Below are 20,317 nucleotides of genomic sequence, written 5' to 3' on the forward strand. Positions count from 1 at the left end.
TCAATAGTTTATTAATCATTTACTAACTCACTCTGAATGATCCTAAAAACCCTCAACTACTCTTAAATACAAATAGTTTGTAAATAGAGCGATACTTAATTTAGTAATGAAAAATAAATCATTAACTAAATATGAAAATACAATTATTAAGCACACTATATAGGTGATAATAAGTCAAGATTACAGCATTTGTAGCTGCAGTTATAAACTGCTTACTAAAGCTTATTAATGTAGAGGAAATGCTTGACAAATGGTGAATTCACTAGATGCTAATGCTTAGTAAATGATTCATATATAGTGTGTAGTTATTATAAAGTGTTACCGATATTTCAACATATCTCTTAAGAATATTTTGCAAGGAAACTGTTGGTTTAGTCATGCTACAATATACTGAATGTTTTAAAGGTGCCAAATAATGCATTGATTGTGATTAAAATGTTATCTGATATCTAAATAGAAGGTATGTTATGTACTGGTACAAAAAATTGGTGCAAAAAGTCTAGTTAAAAAGTCTGGTAAAAATAATTTACAAGTCCATTTACAACCCTAGGAATTGTCCCTAATATGGTATGGCTGGTTTTGACTAGTGATGCACCCATCATGTTTGTTCATGGCTAACTATGATTTGGATTTTTTACTAGAAACTAATAGTTACATTAGCAAAATGCTTATTTGCTTTAGCACAGGCAGAATCTGCATTTATTTTATATTAGAGGCTGCAACTGCAGTTTAATTATGCTCCGCACAACAGAGCAAAATACTTTATATTGGGTATTAATGTGATCATAGATGAATAGAAAAATAATGTGGGTAAAGCAAAAAATTAACATTGTGTGTATGATTATAATGTGCAGAAGTGAAAACTAAACGCTGAATAAGAAACAATAAGGTCTCATACTGAAATATAATGATTATGAACAAGAGCAGAGAGCAGTGACTTTAGGAAGTTGTCAATGCAATTCGAAGGCATTGGTGGAGTGTATGGTAAGTCAGGGAGCAACGAGAGTTGCTTTTTATGGAGTTCATGTGTAAAAAACTTGAGTCACATGTATATGTTGATTTAAACATAATGAGCATGACAATCGCTACTTTCTTAATGTTAGGGAACTGATGTGCATTGACATCAGTCCAAAACATTGCAGGCCCGTTCGTGGAAAGCTGTTTACAGATGTCAACAAGTAAAGTGAATTTCCCCTCGTCAATGGAAGGGACCAGTTTCTTAGCTCTGGCGGATAAGTCCCCTTCTATTGCAACAGTGAATGGGTCTCTGACAAAAACGGCAAACTCTTTGGGCAGATCAAGTCCATCCAGTCAACCAGCAAATTTATTTTTAAACATTGCAATGAAATCTGTCATCACATCCATGAAATAAACAAGTATTTGTCAGTCCAGGCAGGGTTAAACTTGCGGTTTTCATTGGCAATTTTATGTTACAGTGTTGAGAAAGACATAATGATAGTAAGTAACCTAAGCTACTACCGACACGCTCTGCATGAAATGCGTGTTGTAGGCTACATAATTACGTAGGAATGTGCGTTTTTGGTGGGACCATAGACATAATAAATACTTTATATTTATATTAATATACTATAGATTTATATTCAATTCTATTAAATAGAAATTTATGAATAACAAATATTAATTTATTATTTATGGACGCAACCTTGGGCTCGACCACTCTGAGGTTGATTCTGAGCCGCATGTGGCCCGCGGACTGCCAATTGAATAGCCCTGGGGTCTGTTCTTTGTACGTGGATTACTCAATGAGCTGGATTTGGATATTGACGATTTGACACGATCCAAGATCGTTTCGTTCTTCAAAACTCAACTGAGACTTGTTGTCATAGCAACAGTTCTGGTAGCTCAAAACTGCTCGGGATTAGGCTCATTTCATATAAACAGTATTAGATTGGGTCAGTTCAAGCAAAGATAATACTGAAAGTACCAAATGCTGATATTTTCTTACAGTAGTTATATACACTTGGCAAAATAGTAAATATATATTTTATACTATACATTTAAAGTAAAAACAATATATATATATATATATATATATATATATATATATATATATATATATATATATATATATATATATATATTAATAAAGCTTGTGCAATCTGCACTCCGAAAAAAAAAATGACAAAGACTGCCACCTGTTAGTTCAAAGAGAAAATGTATTGATATGAACTTTTTAGAAACAAATAATGTACATGCACAATATTTGATTTAAAAAAAAAAAGGATAATAAATTATGCAGTCATGCAGGTGTTTTTACCGCTAATATGCCAGTGATTTGATGCTTCGCAAAAGTTGCAGACATCTTTACCGATATCAAATGCTTTTTTGATGCAAAATTAATTTATACTGTTATTTCTTACACCAATTAAAACAACTTGAGTAGGCTTAGGGTACTATAATAAAAACAGTCTTCTCTAGATGTAGAACTAAATACATTGATATGCATTGAAATACATGATGGATACTCTTGACACATGAAAATGTAAAGCCTGCAGCCCACAACAAATGTGAAAAGTTATTGCGTGTCATATTTAACGAACTGTTTACTGTTAATTTAATGTAATTTTGCTTACATGGATAAGTGAATATTAATCAGATGATGTCATTACGCTGCTGTGCCGTCAGCCAATCGTTGCATTGCTGATCATGATTTAGAGGATCGATAGATCTGTCCTTCACAACACATGAAGCGATCCCAGATCAGTTAATCCAGACATTTTATTCTGATTCGCGAACTTGTTTGAAGAACCAAATTACTCAGAGATCAGTTATCAAGATTAAAAGATCCAGGATATGTCAAATCATCTTAGATCATTTAAGGGAGGGAAGAAGAACAGACCCCAGGTCTACATTGTCAATCTGACTTCATATTGATGTCCTGTGCCTGCTGGGAGGAAGCAGTGATATTATAGGCTTACGATATGTTTTTCATGTACTCAACTTATATTATTCAGCTATGCCTATAGGTATATCCAGTTTGAATTCTATGGCATACATTAATATGCTGAAAAATCAGTGATTGGCATGTCTCTTCTACTCACATTGTGTTTTTGATTTACTAAAAAAGACGTATTTTAAATTCTGTCTCTTCAGGTCACATTGTAATTTTTGTATTTGATTAAATACTCACGAATCTGTCATCTATGGTCATGCAATGGGTTTTTCATACATTAAAAAAGTAAATACATGTCATCTGCAAGTGGCACTTACATCCGTGTGATCTGATTATTTTTATTTGTAAAAAAAGGGATGTTACACATTGATCTGTTTTTGATTTGCTTATGAATCCAAATAACTGTTACTGGCTCTTAAAAAATGTTTTCCATGTAGTCCAACGGGTCCAACAGGACAAATCTAAAAGAAAAAGTTGCCCATTATATCTTAATACAAATTATACATTAAAATGCAGACAAGTATGAAAAAGATTCAAGAGATGACAGATGGCTACTGCCAATGACCTAAATTTAAGCGTTTTCCCCCAAAAAAGTTTCTCCAGTGACAAACTCTCACTCCAAGAACCAATTAAGAGAAGCCATCCTAATGTCAGAAAGCAAGTCGTCCTGTCTCTGGTTTGGACTCTTCCATGGATCCCACTAATCCACACTGATCACTTTTCTGCCCACCACATGACAGATGATCAGGGGGGATGCTTAATCAATGACCACCCCTCACTGACCAGAGCCCGTGGGCCGCTCCAGAGGTGTCAGGAGCATGACTGAGTGTCTGTGGAAAGACAGTGGAGCTAAAAGTGGATCATGTCATTTGTGAAGTTGATCCAGAGGAACTGGATCAATGCTCCGTAATTGGAAACAGCTCAAAGGCTGTATTTATCTGATCAGGGTTTGATTTGAAGCTGCTGCTGCACAACTTAAACATGCCTGTAGAGGGAGATCATGTAATAAAATGTTCCACCGTTAGTCCGAAGGAAAGCCCGCGGATAGGTTTACGCATATTGCCCTGTACACTTTACACAATCTTTAGGTGGAGAAGCTAGACCTGAGTGAGGGTTCATTTATCTCAAGATGTCGAGATGTCCTGAGGCATGCACTCCACTGTGCTGGAAATCCAATAATCAGCAAGCAGGATCGTTCCATCAGGATTGGCCTTGCCTTAATTAACGTTCTATATCAATTAAAGGTGTCAATTAAAGGAAATATATCAGAGATAGGCATGGTGGGAGAAAAAAAAAATCGTTGTTTTCACACGTTAAAAGCTGATTCTCTATATTAACTTCAGGTTCTTTACAAATTAGCACAAGATGGGTGCACATTGCCACTGACTTGATTCTGATATTGTTTAATGCTTATATAACTTAAATAATAATAATAATAATAATAATAATAATAATAATAACAAAAGAAACTTAGCACAATAGATTTACATTACATTTAGTAGCTTAGCAGATGCTTTTATCCAAAGTAACTTAAATAAATGGCAATAAAGTAAAATGTTTAACGATGCTGTATGTAAGTTTCTCTTCTAAAGCATAAAAATACTATAATATGTTTGCAGATATTTAAGAAATATGCCAAGTGAACACTCTTGTTTATCTAAACAATACTGAAGTCAGATATTCTGCTTTGAAAATGACTGTTCTGTGCTGGAACTTCTGTCTTTGTTTTGGTTCTTTTAACCCGCTCAATACCAGTTTAGCTAATTATGTTCAAGCACCCCAGGTTGTCTTGTTGGAAAACTGCATATATCATTCATTCATTTCACCAAAATGCGACTTCCAATGGACAGCAGCAGACTCTGAATGAGACGCAGATTCAGAGTAACCCCCATGTCTTAACAACACGCTAAGTGACTAGATTTACAGTGATAAGCAATTTGGTTGTTTGCACCAAACGAAACAGGACAGAAATTTAAATACAGCCATTCTGAAGCACAGAATATACACTCACGCACAAAATGGTGAGGTTTATAATCTAATTAATACATATTAAACCTCTTTAACATTATTAAATTTACAGGCTGAATCACTGATGTGTTGGCTTTGAGTCACAGTTCCAAAGTTCAATTTCAAATGGCTCATTTTATTTTCAAGATCTGAGGTGAACTACCTGCTGCTGTTTTCAGTATATAGCAATAAATGTCAGGTAAAAAGGCATTGAAACTCACATTGTTAACATTTGACACTGAATAAAGCACATAAGGTGTACCTTGTCAGTTTCTGTTGTTCAGCTGCAAGAAATTGCCGTTTTTAAAATATAAATTTCAGGTGCTGGTTAGGACAAAAACTCCATTAAATATGGAAAATATTGCTTCTATTGCGTGCCATTGCTTTTATATAGAATACGACTTAAATCAGCCTCTAGGCTCAATTGTCAGACTCGCTCCTGTTGGTGTCTTCAGTCTGGCAACCTGTGCTTGCCATTGTTTTAATCCAGAATTGCAATACCTAGATCAACAACTAGGTGTCAAACATACACTGTACCTTTCAATACAACTGTTATTAACAATATTGAAGTGATTTCTGATTGTTTACATGACACTAAAGACGGGAGTAATGACTGGTTTGTCATGTGTATTGTTATTGAATTTAAAATTTTAAAACGCATAAATAAATGCTTTTGTCAGCATAAATATTATTTGATCAACTTTTAAACAGTAGTATAAACATTTTTCTAGAAGAGACTTAACTAAACACAATATATTATAGAGCATTTTAATAATTTTTTTGTGACCGATTTCAATTGTTGACTAAACTCATGGGACACTTTATTAGGTACACTTTACTAGTACCCGCTTTAGCCTTCTTCTTGTGGCATATAGATTCAACAAGTTACTGGAAATATTCCTCCAAGATTTTTGTCCATATTGACATAATAGCATCATGCAGTTGCTGCAGATTTGTCAGCTGCACATCCATGATGCGAATCTCCCATTCCACCATATCCCAACTGTGCTCTATTGGATTGAAATCTGGTGACTGTGGAGGCTATTTGAGTACAGTGAACTCATTGTCATGTTAAAGAAACCAGCCTGAGATGATTCGTGCTTTATGACATGGCACAGTATCCTGCTGGAAGTAGCCATCAGAAGATGGGTACATTGTGGTCATAAAAGGATGGACATGGTCAGCAACAATACTCAGGTAGGCAGTGGTGTTTACTCAATACTCAATTGGAACTAATGGGGAAAAAGTTTGCCAAGAAAATATCCACCACACCATTACACCACCACCGCCACCAGCCTGAACCATTGATACAAGGGAGGATGGATCCATGCTTTCATGTTGTTGACACCGAATTTTAACCCTACCATCCGAAAGTTGCAGCAGAAATCGAGACTCATCAGACCAGGCAACATTTTTCCAATCTTCTAATTGTTCGATTTTGGTGAGCCCGTGTGAATTATAGCCTCAGTTTCCTGTTCTTAGCTGACAGGATTGAAATCTAGTGTGGTCTTCAGCTATTGTAGCCCATCCACCCCAAGGTTGGACGTGTTGTGCATCCAGAGATGCCCTTCTGCATACCTCGGTTGTAACGAGGGGTTATTTGAGTTACTGCTGCCTTTGAAATCCCAGTAGATCAGCACTTTCTAAAATACTCAGACCAGCTTGTTTGGCACCAACAACCATGCCACATTCTAAGTCACTTAAATCCCCTTTCTTTCCCATTCTGATGCTCGGTTTGAACTGCAACAGACCGTCTTGACACTGGCTACATGCCTAATTTCCTTCAGTTACTGCCATGATTAGACATTTGCATCGTCGAGCAGTTGGACAGGTGTACATAATAAATTGGCCGGTGAATGTATATATATATATATATATATATATATATATATATATATATATATATATATATATATATATATATATATATATATATATATATATATATATATATATATATATATATATATAAATCTTGTCAGGTAGTCTAATGACATATTAAAGTATTAAGACTATATTAATAGATCACAGTGATGACTTAAAATACTAATTGTGATTTTTAAATTCTGTTTTATTATTTGGCACCATTCTTCAAAACTCTAGATTTTATGTTTGTCAGTAATGTATACAGATATATTTATAAAAGTCACATTCTCAATCATTTCTTATAAGATTAGAAAAATAATACCTTTTCATTTTAAGCACCAACCTAACAACCTGAGGATTTTTTAAGTTACTATAATCGTCCTGGGGTCTCTCAACAACAAACAGAACATTAGTATTAATTAACATTCCATACCAATAATACCTTTAACAGTTAATGATCCCTTGCTCTCCTGAGAGTATCAGACAAACTAATGCTGACGGCCTTTCATTTCCTCCCTGGACAATAGCTCACCACACTCAGAATGGGAGGAAAGAATGAGCTGGCTCTGAAATCTTCCCAGCGCACACGTCTGCTCTACTTCTTGGCATTGCAATGAGTGTGTATACATCTACGAGTGTGTGAAATAGGGTGGGAGACAGTAAAGAAGGAGGACTCCCTCAGAAGCAGAATACCGGGCTTCCCCCTCCGTTCTTCCCCTCCTTTCTTGCATCCTCTCTGATTCTTCCTCTTTTCATCTTCAGTCGCTCTGCTTCCCTACTGCGGCAAACGCTCGTCCCATTTCCATTCATCACGCATTCATTCATTTCCTCGGCTCTCATTCGTCTGTACTTGAAAACAAGGCATCTTCAGGGTCCGCTGGGAACGGCGTTGAGAGATGAAGGGAAGCAAAACGCAACTGGGTTGATCAGCATCTCAGGTAGACGGCTGCGTAATAGGAGCTGTGTGAAAACCGGAGTCGACAGTTCTTCGTTTATATGCTAACATGCCATAGGGCTCTTTTAATGAAAGCAAGTCTACAGTCTCTCTAGGGTAGGAGGCTCATTATGGAAGACTAAACTCCTGGTCTCCTCCTTTAGAAGGTGAATTGATGAACAGGAACTGCATGGCAAGCATCAAGGTTGCTTGTCTAATGTTAACTGTTATCTGGCACATGAGGAAATCCCACAAACAACTGACAACGTATGCCATAATACAGTACAGTAGCAGGCAACGTTTTCTGGATGGAGGCGCTGGTGCGAATATATTTGGATGAGAAATTAATTGGACAAGGATTATGATTGCCGGTCTCCCAGGAATTGGTGGGTACAAAGACAAACGTGTTCCCTTCAAGTCCAGATTTTTCAGAGGCTCCTCTGGGTGCAGATATTTTCATAATTGGCCCTTAAAAGTTAAAAAAAGTGGAACGTTTCCAGACGTGGACGTTATTGGAGGCTTAATTATCTATTAAAAACAAGACTACTAATACTAATACATGTTTTCTGATCTGAAACATAAGCCTTTGATTGGGCTTTCTGTCAATTTTAATCCATTTCACAATTAAAAAGTGAGATGTTATTATTGGCTGGTACTGTACTACACTGTGCACATGTTAAGATACCATTCTCATAAAGATATCATCATATCATAAAAAATATGGTCAATAAACGATGAATTCGTCATGAGACTATTCAAATTCACAAGAAATATATAATACAAGTAATTTTGGGTCACCAAGGACAAATAAGCAAGCTATGAGATTAAAGACCAGGGGTTTGGTTGAGGCTCAATGCAGTTGCACACCGAGCTGCATGCAAAATGCTTTTTAATGGCCACATCTAACCCCACCCCCTAACAATGACATCACTAGCTCTAAGTGCATTGTGACTAACATTGAATTTCTAAGATATGCAATCTCAGCTTGCATCATCAAGGCTGCATCCAGATACTATTGGATTGAACAGCCTAACTCAAATAGACAAGGACTGAATACAGATCAATCAACCTAAATGGTTTAGAAATCACCAAGCGACAACTATGCAAGCAACTACTCTCCAACTTAACTGCAACTGTAATAGTTCGGCAAACATAGTAATCACCATGCAGCCACATATAACATCATGACAACATGGTGACAAGTTTTGAACAGTTCTTTTAGAAAACGTATAGCAATAACCCAGGTATTCTTATTACGCTTTTATTTTATGATGAGGATTTTTTAAAAATAGCTTTGTGGTGAAGAAGTGATAACTTGGGCTGACAAATAATAATGGTAATTTAGTGTAATGATTTCAAATTCAAAGCTGCATACTGATAATATTCTTGTTTTTTTTCTGTTCGCAAAGGCTGCATTTAAAAATACAATATAAATAGTAATATTTTGAGTTTTGTATTTTGATCTAATTTAAAATGTTTACAAAGCTGAATTTTCAGTAGCCAATTTCTTTAGAGATGAATATCAAACCAATCACTCAAATCACTTCTGGCAGTGATCTAGGAGCCATTCCAGACCAAACTGCACAGGTCTAAATAATACATCTGGTTATTGAAACCACATTTGTAAATTGTACTTCTCCTAAAAAGTAAAAAATGGACTTGAGAGTGTGCATGTTATTAGCTAAATGACCATGAGATATAACAAGGCAAATGCAGAAAGTAAGGCAAATGCCACAGATGACAATTTGACATGTTTATTTAATTTTCATTTTATTTTATTTTTGAGCATGAAATTATATATATAAAAAAAAAAGTTAAGTAGCATTTAAATTTTTTACAAGAGCACAGTGATTTGTTTTGGGAGAACACTTTACAGTTTTGAACGATGTCTTGTGCGTATCTGTACCACAAAAATACATGTTTCATTCAGCCCGTAATGTAATCACAGAGCCTGCCTTGAGCGCTTGTGATGATGAAACACTAGTGAATACTGCAACCTGAAGCCTGCATATAAAATAATAATTTGTATTCCAAATTAAATATGTTACTTATATTTCTGTAACTAATAAAGTGGACAGGTGTTTCTGATGCTTTAGCTGACTTAACCTTGTGAAATTTGCATTAACCGTGCGATTTAAAGATCGAATCATATCCGGATGAGGGAGATGCATTTTAATGGTCAAACGTTTTCACAAATCAGAAAACGACAAGGTCTAAACACACCCTTAGTTTTCAGTATCATATAATCCTTTAGAAATCACTATTGATTCACTAATCCTGTGTTCAGTCATTCAACCAACCAACCGACCGACCGACTAACCAACCAACCAACCAACCAACCGACCAAAGAACCGACCGACCTACTGACCGACTAACTAACCAACCAACCAACTGACCAACCGACCGACTGACAGACTAACCAACCAACCAATTACAAATTTATAAACAGTTTGCTACTCATTATTTGTAAGAAAACCAATCATTGGTATAGGAAAGTTTAAATGAACAGATTTTTTTTATATAAAAATATATATTCTTTGTACCAACAGATGCCTTAACTGTCTTGTTAAATACAAGTTTTAATTCTTAGATAAATAGTTGATCAAAGGGCAGGGAGATATGTCAAAAATGCAATACCGATAACTGTTTTCCATATAGAGCGATAGCCATGTATATTTCGATATAAGTTGTTGTTTCCACATTTAAAAGAGTACCCCAACAAGGACAGAAGCCACAAAGATTAGATGCTTCATTAAATAACATTTTAAAGGATTGTTTATTAACAAAAACGGTTTACACATTACTCAGATTTTTTGGAGTTTCCGATTTCTGTACTATACAGAAACAAAAATATTCTTATTATATTTTCTCAAAAAATAAACATTTAAAAAAATATTTTAAAATAAATGTTTTACTAAATTAAAAACGATAAAAATAGTCATCATTAAGATAAATACAGCAAATACTGCTGGTGAAAACTCAGTAAACAATGCTGGATGACGTAGCATATCTCTAATATCAACACATTTACAGATTCCTGTTGTTGCATATGTCTGCTGTGCGATTTGCTCTTAGATTAATATCGAGTAAAAACGTCCATAGCTTATCATCATTATTGACCTACATTTTATCGTGACTCGACATGAAATCGTTTTTCGGTCCTGCCCTAGTTGATCGTATATCCAAAATTTTGCTGACTGGTCAACAGCTGTGTTTTATTCATTATAAAGCACAGGTAAGACTGCTTCAACCAACGGTTCTGTGCATCAACACCCCTAGCAACCACACATAGCAACATAAACAATTAGTATAGTTTCAGAACTCTTCACATATTATGTTTTTCAGCCGATTAACTGTTTATTATACAGTTGAAGTCAGAATTAATAGCCCCCTTCAAATTACTTTTAACAGAGCAAGAACATTTTTACAGTATGTCAGATGATATTTTTTTCTTCTGGAGAAAGTCTTATTTGTTTTATTTCGGCTAGAGTAAAAGCAGCTTTTAATTTTTAAAAAAACATAATCTATATTTGTTTTCCATTTTTATGTTCCATTTTCATACAATAACTTGCCTAATTACCCTAACCTGACTAGTTAATCTAGTTAAATGGTTAAATGTCACTATATGCTATATAGAAATGTCTTGAAAAATATCAAGTCAAATATTATTTACTGTCATCATGGCAAAGATAAAATAAATCAGTTATAGAAATGAGTTATTAAAACTATTATGTGTAGAAATGTGTTCTTCTCTCCGTTAAACAGAAATTGGGGGAAAAATTAAACAGGGGGCTAATAATTCTGACTTTAACTGTATGTAAAAAGTATAAGCGACTGTTGATATTATTTTAATGCGTTAACCTTACTGATGACTTTGTGATGTGATGTGATGTGCAGTATGTACAGAAGGCTAATTAGTGTAAGTCCAACGTTAGTGTACCACCTGATCAAAAAGCATGTGTAGGCATCCACTAGGGTGTTGTTAACCTTTACAGTTTAGGCCTCTCCCCATATAATATTTTCATTTGAAAAAGTAAAAATGCAACATATATTAACCCCCGACTTGCATGTAAATTCTGTAATAAGAAATTTTCCTACCACTGGAGCAATTCAGTCTTGAAGTACCAACTTCAGGTTTTTGCAAGAACGCATGGCGAGCTGTGATGCAATGAAATATTATGCAATTAATCCACATGAATATTAGAATCGATTAACACCCCTAGTGATAACCAGATCTCAAATCACTTAGTAATAAGAAGTGAACATGCAAAAATGAAGCATGCGCTAAGTGACCCACCGGCTGGCTGTGTGCAGAACTCCACCGAGACCTCCTTCTTTTCCCTCTGCTCAAGAGGAAGCTGCCAGGGCATCTGATGGGGTCGCGCCACCACCCGTATCTTATACACTGTCATGGGCTTCAGGTTGTAGAAGTGGTATTTGTAGCCTCCAGGCTTTACTACATCATACTCCACATCATTCAAGTAGATCATGTGACTGTAGTTGCTGTTGCTCGGCATCCAGGTGAGCTCGGCAGACGCTTGAGTGATGTTCTCCACACGAAGGTAATAGGGCGCCACCACCACGTCTTTCCCCACCAGAAGTGTGCAGCGCAGCGGATCGGAAAGGCCCCGTTCCGTCATGCTCTGGATGGAGATGCGGTGCGTACAGACAGTCAAGTTCAACTTCTCGATCAGAGATTTGGTGCGTCCACCGAAGGGAATGCTCATGCGCACCTCCTGGTCAACCAGCACGTTGTAGCCGCTGATAGGCGTCCATCCGGGCAGCACCACTGGAGGGTCCCAACTTATAATGACACTCTTGGCCAGCTGTTTGATCAAGGTAATGCGGCGAGGGTAAGGCACGATGTCTTCTCCGATCTCGTCGATGTTCACGTCCAGCGTGCCTGTCCCGTTGCTGCAGGGTCCCAGATAATCTATGCCCAGCCCCGTGCTCATGCCCAAGCTGCTTACGCCACTGCTGCTGCTGGTGCCCGTCCCGGTGCCCGAGCCCAGTGCATCCAGCTTCTCTGAGAGCAGCGTGCTGAGAGTGCTTACGGCGCTGCTGGGCATGGAGGCAGGGCTGTGGTTGAGGTAGGACGGTTCCTTGATGCGGTCCAAGACAGGAGCCGAGGGGAGCTCCTCATCCTGGACAAAGTCTACAAAGTTGGAGGGAACGAGACCCTGCTGTCCATCCAACAACTCCCCTGGAAACAGAAATAAGGGGGAAAAGGCTAATCACACAACAACATAGTTTTAACATAGTACGAAATGTATCAAGATGTTAAAAGTTCACCCAAAAACAAAATTTCATTATTAATTACTCACCATCATGTTTTTCCAAACCAGATAAGACCTTTGTTCATTTTCAGAGCAGCACACATGAAGAAATTTTAGAATAAATCTGTGAGCTCTCTTATCTTTCATACACAATAACGGTCACGACTTCTCAAAGTCGAGTTAAGGAAAAAATAGCTCCTTTAACACATATAGACCTTTGCGAAAAATTACCAGCAAATTTTTGCCCTTTTTGAACATACCGGTAAATTGGTTCCGACAATTTTGCCGGAAAGAGAAGTTGTAACATTACTGTTAGTTTGCCGGAATGCTGCGCTGAGTGAACGCAAAAGGAAAAGAAGAAAGAGCGTGTTTACGTCTAGAACGTGCTGACATAAGACATCTACTTTAGCCAATAAGAACACTCAGATGCATTCACATCTAAGCTGTTTATGAGAATAAAAGCCTTTGAATAGGTTTCCAGACACCTTTAGCGGCTAGATGTTAGTCAGTTAACATTTCTATGTTCCTGCTTGATGCCAACTGTGTAAAAAATTATCAATAAAATACTTATAATAAACTGTGGTTTGTTTACCTTCAAGCTCTGCTTGATGAGGATTGTGCAAGTGAAGTGCAGGAGTGCTCCAGTGAGGGCCAGCACACACACATATTATGAACATCTCAACATGCAAAAGTGTTCCTCCATATGTTTTCATTAAAGTTGTTCACAATACTTATTCATCCACAGAATTTGTAATGCTGTTAGTGCTTCTGCCTTTGGATGTCTATGGGATAAACTGCATGAGTGCTATGACTTTAAATAAAAGTGAAACCATTAAGCTGGATCCCCATTACTTTTTCAAATACAATCATTTTGAGCTTATTTCTAATTAATGATGTCAGAATTTTACTGTATTTTGGAATGGATGTGTGAACGTATTTTCCAGAAAAATTCTGGAACGTTGTTGCTTGTGTGAAGAGTGCTTTTTTGAATTTACCAGTAAAATCGTTCTAGTAATTTTCCAGATGTCACCGGTATCACTGTGTGAAAGGCGCTATTGTCAAAATATTCCATGCGACTCCAGTGGTTCAACTGTAATACTTTTGTGAACCAAAAAAATCCTACATAAATATGACTTTGTTTACCTATATCTTTTCTTCCACGTCAGGTCAGGGTGCAAGTTGACTACAGACAATGCAACATATTGCGTGCACCCTAAACTGATGCAGGAGACTGCAGAAGCTGTTTTTACAGATTTTGAAGGCCCAAAAATGCATATGGAGCTTGTTACAATTCCAGTTGAACAATTTAAGTCACTTTTTTAAATTCCTGTTCTGGGGGCGCATTTCCCAAACAACAACATAACTCACGGCTGAACTATCATAGTACGATGCACCATTTGGTAAAAAAAAAAAAACGATGTAGTGACAAGTGTTTCCCAAAATCTTTAGTTTCTCATTTTTTTGTGCAAATGATATTGTTTTACATGATTACACATTTTAAAAAAATGTTATATTAGTTTTAGTAAAAACATGCACTCATTTTCTATCTTAATTGAAATATATAAACGACACATAGGACATATTTATGTTTCCTTTACAAATATTATTGAGAATATTTCATATATAATCACTTAGTCAACACATTCTAATCTCATATATAAATCATATAAATTGTTAATGGTTGTAGACCTAATTTATAGTAGGTGATTGATTAACAAATGTAAAAAATCCTACTCAATATCATTATCATTATTATTGTTATTATTATTATCATTATTATTATTATTATTATTATTATGTAGGATATTGTTTATTTATTTTTTTGAAAAGTCTACTTTTACATTTGACACATTCAAACTAGTGCAGAAATGTTCTAACCAGCAGGCCCAGATTCAGTACAGACACATTTGTTAATAAATAACCTACTATAAATTAAAACTTTTAACATATGCTCAGTCAATATTTGTAATAATATAATACATTGTTTTTCACAAGCTTTGGAGACGCAATGTAAATTACGCTTTTAAATAATAGTGATCTATAGCTTTCGTCATAAGCCACGGCTGTGTTCAAAATAGCAAAAATGTTTTTAAAGTGCACTACGAAGGGAGTGTAATTGTCAATATGAATATCGCTAAATCTGAACTGTAAAAATACTTTGAAAGCAAATAATATCTAAGAGAGATGACTTTAATGCTTTTTTCTTTAATAATTCCAAGTTTAAATGTTGTAAAATTTTAAATGAATAGGTCATGGGCGGGTAACGGGGAGTAGAACACAACCATGCGTCTAATTACAGCTCTAGAGGTGTAGTTGTAAGCTTACAAGTTAGAATGTTTGTTGGAACGACGGTTTGGGAAACGCAAACTATTATTGTAACAACGGAACTAGCGACCTTAGTTAGCTAACAATGGCTTTCGGAAATGCACCTCTAAAGGTCTCGTTGTCTATAAAGGGGGTCAAAGAGCTTTCAGATTTCTCCTAACATATATTTATTTGTTTACAAAAGATGAACAAAGGTCTCGGGGGATTGAAATGACATAAAAGTGAGTGATTAAAAACTTGTCACTTTTGGTTGAACTAATCCTTTAATGTCTTCAAGGGATGTTCATCGATTTTGACTGCTAACAGTCTCTGGAATGCACTTTCATCCAAAAAATAGTTTCTCAGTAAAATTTTTAATGTTTTTTATATGTCAATGTGGTGTTTTCAGTACGTTTAAAGACAATCCAAGAGCAAGAGCTTTGTACTGTATTAGTATTAGTATCTCTATTTGTACTACTGTAGCACTCGAAAGAGCATCAATAGCATTCATTTACAGTATGTTTCAAAATATTTTTAAAAATGTTAATTTTAAATGTTAAAGTTTTGCTCAGTGTAAAGTATGCTCATAAATCTTCTCATTATAACGAATGAAGTGTGGACAAAATGTAATACATTTTACTGTGCGCCCTAAAAAAACTTCTCTACAATGGATCTTTAAGATGGCAATGAATCAAGATAAATGACATCTTTTCAATGAAATAACAGTAGTGCTCTCTGGACCCTTTTTAGGCTATAATCCATTCTTAATTTCAATACATCCACTCAGCAATTCACTCTTGAAATTGCGGCGATTCATGCAGCAATAAGCTTCATGACACAATTTCGATAAGCTTCATCCACAATTTCCACTTCCTAAAGTGTAACGTACCCTCATAGAAGCCGTCCTCATCCATGGTTCCATAGACATACAGGTACTTCCCAGCCACCAGAGGGAGCTCTGCTTCAGGATGCTCATTGGGGCCATCGTAAGGGTTATAACTGCAAACAGAACCAGTTAAATCGATCCATGTGAATTTAATCCACCTAAAATTTTAAATCTATCCAATTAAACTTTCTATTTGCCAATTGTCTTTTAACTATGATGTGACAAATAAATTTGGGTAACACTTTATAATAACTACAAACTACGATTCATTTATTAGGCATTAGTATAGTGAATTCATTATCTGTTAAACATGAACTCTACATTAATAAACGTTATTAAGCAGTTTATAACTGCAGTTAGAAATGCTCTATTCTTAATTTATAAGCACATTTATAATGTGCTTAAAAACTGTATTTTCATAACATATGAGTAATAAATTTTTCATTACTAAATTAAGCATTGCATTTGTATTTAAGAGTAGTCGATGGTTTTTAAGAGAATTCAGAATGCATAAGTAAATGATTAACAAACTATTGAAATCAACATTTATGTATCTTATTATTCAGGCGTATAGTAATGGTAACTTTGTATGTTAATAAATGCTTTGTTAACACAACTACATGCATTTTAGTATCAAATGAACAATAATGTTTGCACTTTTATCTAAAAAAAATTAATTACAGTAAAATTACTGTAAAAATAGGATAAAAAACAATATAAATAATGTTTTTTTCAAATAATATTTTAACAGTATGATATGATGCAACATTTCGATGTTATTTAGCGATGTTTAAACTCTATGGTAATTTTATGTTAGATAAGATTGCAAATATTTATTTTTCGTTTTATACGGTTTTATTTGTGTATCTTCAAATGAATAGAAATAAATAAAGTTGTTGATATTCATTTTCCTGTTTAGAATTAAACCGAGCCGTTAATTGTCATTTATAAGAGATTTAAAAAGCATAAATGGTCCTCACTTTAGATTAGGTCACAAAACTGGATGAAGTTGAGTTAATAAAGCATTTATCAACATACAAATTAACTATATTATTCAGGCATATATATATATATATATATATATATATATATATATATATATATATATATATATATATATATATATATATATATATATATATATATATATATATATATATATATGCCTGAATAATAAAAAATATAAATGTTCCTTTAAAGAGTTTATTAATCATTTACTAACTCATTCTGAATGGTCTTAAAAACCACCAACTATGCTTAAATACCTGGTTTGTAAATAATGCAATACTTCATTTAGTATAGAAACATAAATCATTAACAAATCATGAAAGCACAATTATTAAGCACATTATAAATGTGTTTATAAGTCAAGAATTTGTAGCTGCAGTTATAAAATGCTTACTTACATTTATTAATGTGAAATTTATAAAGCTGTGAAAGTATGTAATGTAACATGTTCGGGTGGGAGTACTTTTCTAAATGCATGAGCTTTTTCGGTTGTGTGTGTTAAAATTTCTATACCGTACAATATACTTGACTATTTTTGAAATGGTGTTTTACAGAAGGTGACAATTAAAGATTTCCTAACATTCTTTCATGGCTTTCTTCTTATTATTCTTTTTATTTTAGGTAACCCTTTTAAGGGTTAAAAGCTGAAAACATACAATCAGCTCCCTACTCTTGCTTCCGAGGCTGAGTACTGTATTGGCCACTAGACATTAAGTTCGTTACACATTGGAACACTGAAGGTGACATAAAAACGCACTCGTTATACAGCATCAAACAAAGAAATGCTTACTGGGTTGTTCTGTACCTGTTTAATAATGTGTATTTAAGGTCAAATATAATTAAATAACTAAATAAAAAATCTTTTGTGTTATTTCCGTGAGGTTGTTCACATGATTCATGTTTCAGAACTTGTGTTGGGGGAACATAGTCAGCATCGACTTTTAAGTTAGCAAAGGTCTCAGTGCACTCGAAGAGTTTTGTGATTTAGACAGCCTTAATGCCCATCTAAACCAAATTTAAAACTAGCGCACATTGTTATATTTTAGACTTTTATTTATGTTAATGTGAATATTGATTAGGAGGCGGGGCTTTCTTTTTGTGCATCATTCCATCCATTAGCAAACTAACCGCAAGAGTTGTGTGGTTAAAAATATTATGGATGAAGCCGTCAAACTGACATCAACAGAGAAGGACCGCCAACCTAAACGCAGAAGCAAAAGGTCGGACTTTGATTAAAGATTACCAAAACAAACCCTTTTTTAAGTGTATTACTGTAACTTGCATGAATTAATTGCTCATCTAAAATATAACAATGTGCGCTAGTTTTAAATTTGATTTCACATACTTTAAAATGGCTGACTCCCTGATCAGAGCCCTGACTACTGAAAGAGGAAGTTGATTGAGACACATGCTATTGGATGTTATGATTATTGCTAAGATTGTATGACAGGTTATTTGCATGCTTGCTAATGAAAATTCTTGTCTGTGGTAACTGACAGCTCGCACAGATGTTGTTGATATACTTAACTTGTACTTAACCAAGAACGTTTCCTAAAGGCAGACCTGTTACCGTGACTACTGCTATTCCACGCCTAATCATTACAGCTAATGGCATGATATAACAAATCATTACGGCTAATGACATGCTATAACCTATTATTACAACAAATGTTCTATTGTACTTTCTCGCAACAGCTGTATTGGATCCACTCACTTGTAGCGGGCAACACACAGACGCACTTTGCCTGTGTATCTGGACTTAGACCTGGGGGACGAGCCAAGCTCTTTGTCCATCTAAAGAAGAGAGGAAACGCAAATAGTTGAGTTAATGGTCAGCTTTACAAGCTTACAATATAGCTGTTGTAAAGCAGAATGTTAAGCCTGATCAGCACAGGGACTTGAAGGCTTTGTTCAAACAGATTGTTTTGTCCGTCGTTCTCAAATCCGTTTAGTTTACTATTGTCTGTACAGCAACAAACCATGAAATTATGTTTACAAACCTGACCCAAACCAAAATTCATGTGTGGTTTGATATCTGATTATGTTTCATTTTTCAGTCAATATAGTCAGATTGCATTTCAAAACAGCTACTTTGCTTGTATTCTGGAATTGTGCTGATGTAGATACAACAAATATACATTTGATATCGGATATCTATCGGATTATATTTAACACTATAAATACAGAAGCAGGCAGCTTGCCTCTTTTTTTTTTGGCAAATAGCTTAAAATAAAACCCATATAACTATAGTGCCATGACATTTCCTAAATATGTGGTACATTCTAACATTGTTATTCTTTTAAGATTACAAAACACTTAAATGACTATAACTGTCAAATTGGCAGCATTCATTTCAGGGTACGCTACTTTTCTGTGTACCTTGGAGTATGCATGCCTCTGCTGCCAAACAAAAACATTCTTACTGATAGCAAAAACATAACTTTACTTCAGACAAGGCTTTCAAACTTTCATAAACAACATTTCCACAGTGATGAAAAAACATTGTTCTCCTGTTTGCTGGACAAAGTGAGGTGGAGGCAGTCTAATAACTTGTACACAATAGGTTAAAATAAAAAGACATCATATTTTTTTAGGGTAATGACTTTACAAAATATGACAACAGACATTCAAAGCTTACAGTAATTCTAAAATCTCAGTGGAAGCTTTGAATGTAAATATAAAAAAACTATTCAGTGCAATCTTTTATGAACAATCAGACGTATCTTATATGACTATGCTATGGCCATTCTAGTTACAGAATGAAATAAATGTCAAAGTAACTATATGTACACTCAGACCTAATATATCTAAAAACCAAATCAGCTTTGTGTGCAGTATGAACAAAGAATAAAAGACAAACCATTAGCAGTAGGAGTCAATGAATCTTTTCATGTTTGGAATTTTTATGAAAGGTTTCGTCAAAAATGAAGTTTGAATTAGCTGAGAGAAATTCCAGCGTGCAATCTGATAATGTGGGCGATTAAGCCAATAACACCAGCAGAGCACAGTCTGAGCAGACAGATTGGACTATTCACACCCACACACACACACACACACACACACACACGCGCACACACACCCACACACACACACACACACACACACACACACACACACACACA

The 20,317-nt window shown here is 35.1% G+C and overlaps 1 protein-coding gene across 50 annotated transcripts in view; it reads right to left on the reverse strand.

The window, feature by feature from the left end:
• Nucleotides 1-20,317, reverse strand: part of rimbp2b (RIMS binding protein 2b) — a 293,432-nt gene that overhangs the window by 48,189 nt on the left and 224,926 nt on the right. For 44 of the 50 annotated variants that reach the window (XR_015498405.1, XR_015498374.1, XR_015498370.1 and 41 more), the window contains 4 exons: nucleotides 18,910-18,989; nucleotides 16,191-16,300; nucleotides 12,019-12,924; nucleotides 11,820-11,879 (listed from right to left, as the gene is read on the reverse strand). Coding sequence is in view for 11 of the 50 variants with exons in the window: in XM_087265300.1 (XP_087121426.1) it covers nucleotides 11,820-11,879; nucleotides 12,019-12,924; nucleotides 16,191-16,300; nucleotides 18,910-18,989 (1,156 nt within the window). In the remaining 39 variants the exon portion in view is untranslated. The remainder of the gene's footprint in view (nucleotides 1-11,819; nucleotides 11,880-12,018; nucleotides 12,925-16,190; nucleotides 16,301-18,909; nucleotides 18,990-20,317) is intronic. The other 6 variants (XR_015498402.1, XR_015498384.1, XR_015498381.1 and 3 more) reach the window with 1 other exon arrangement.

Source organism: Danio rerio, chromosome 8 (assembly GCF_052040795.2).
Source record: "Danio rerio strain M-AB ecotype USA chromosome 8, GRCz13ab, whole genome shotgun sequence".
Lineage (NCBI taxonomy): Eukaryota > Metazoa > Chordata > Actinopteri > Cypriniformes > Danionidae > Danio > Danio rerio.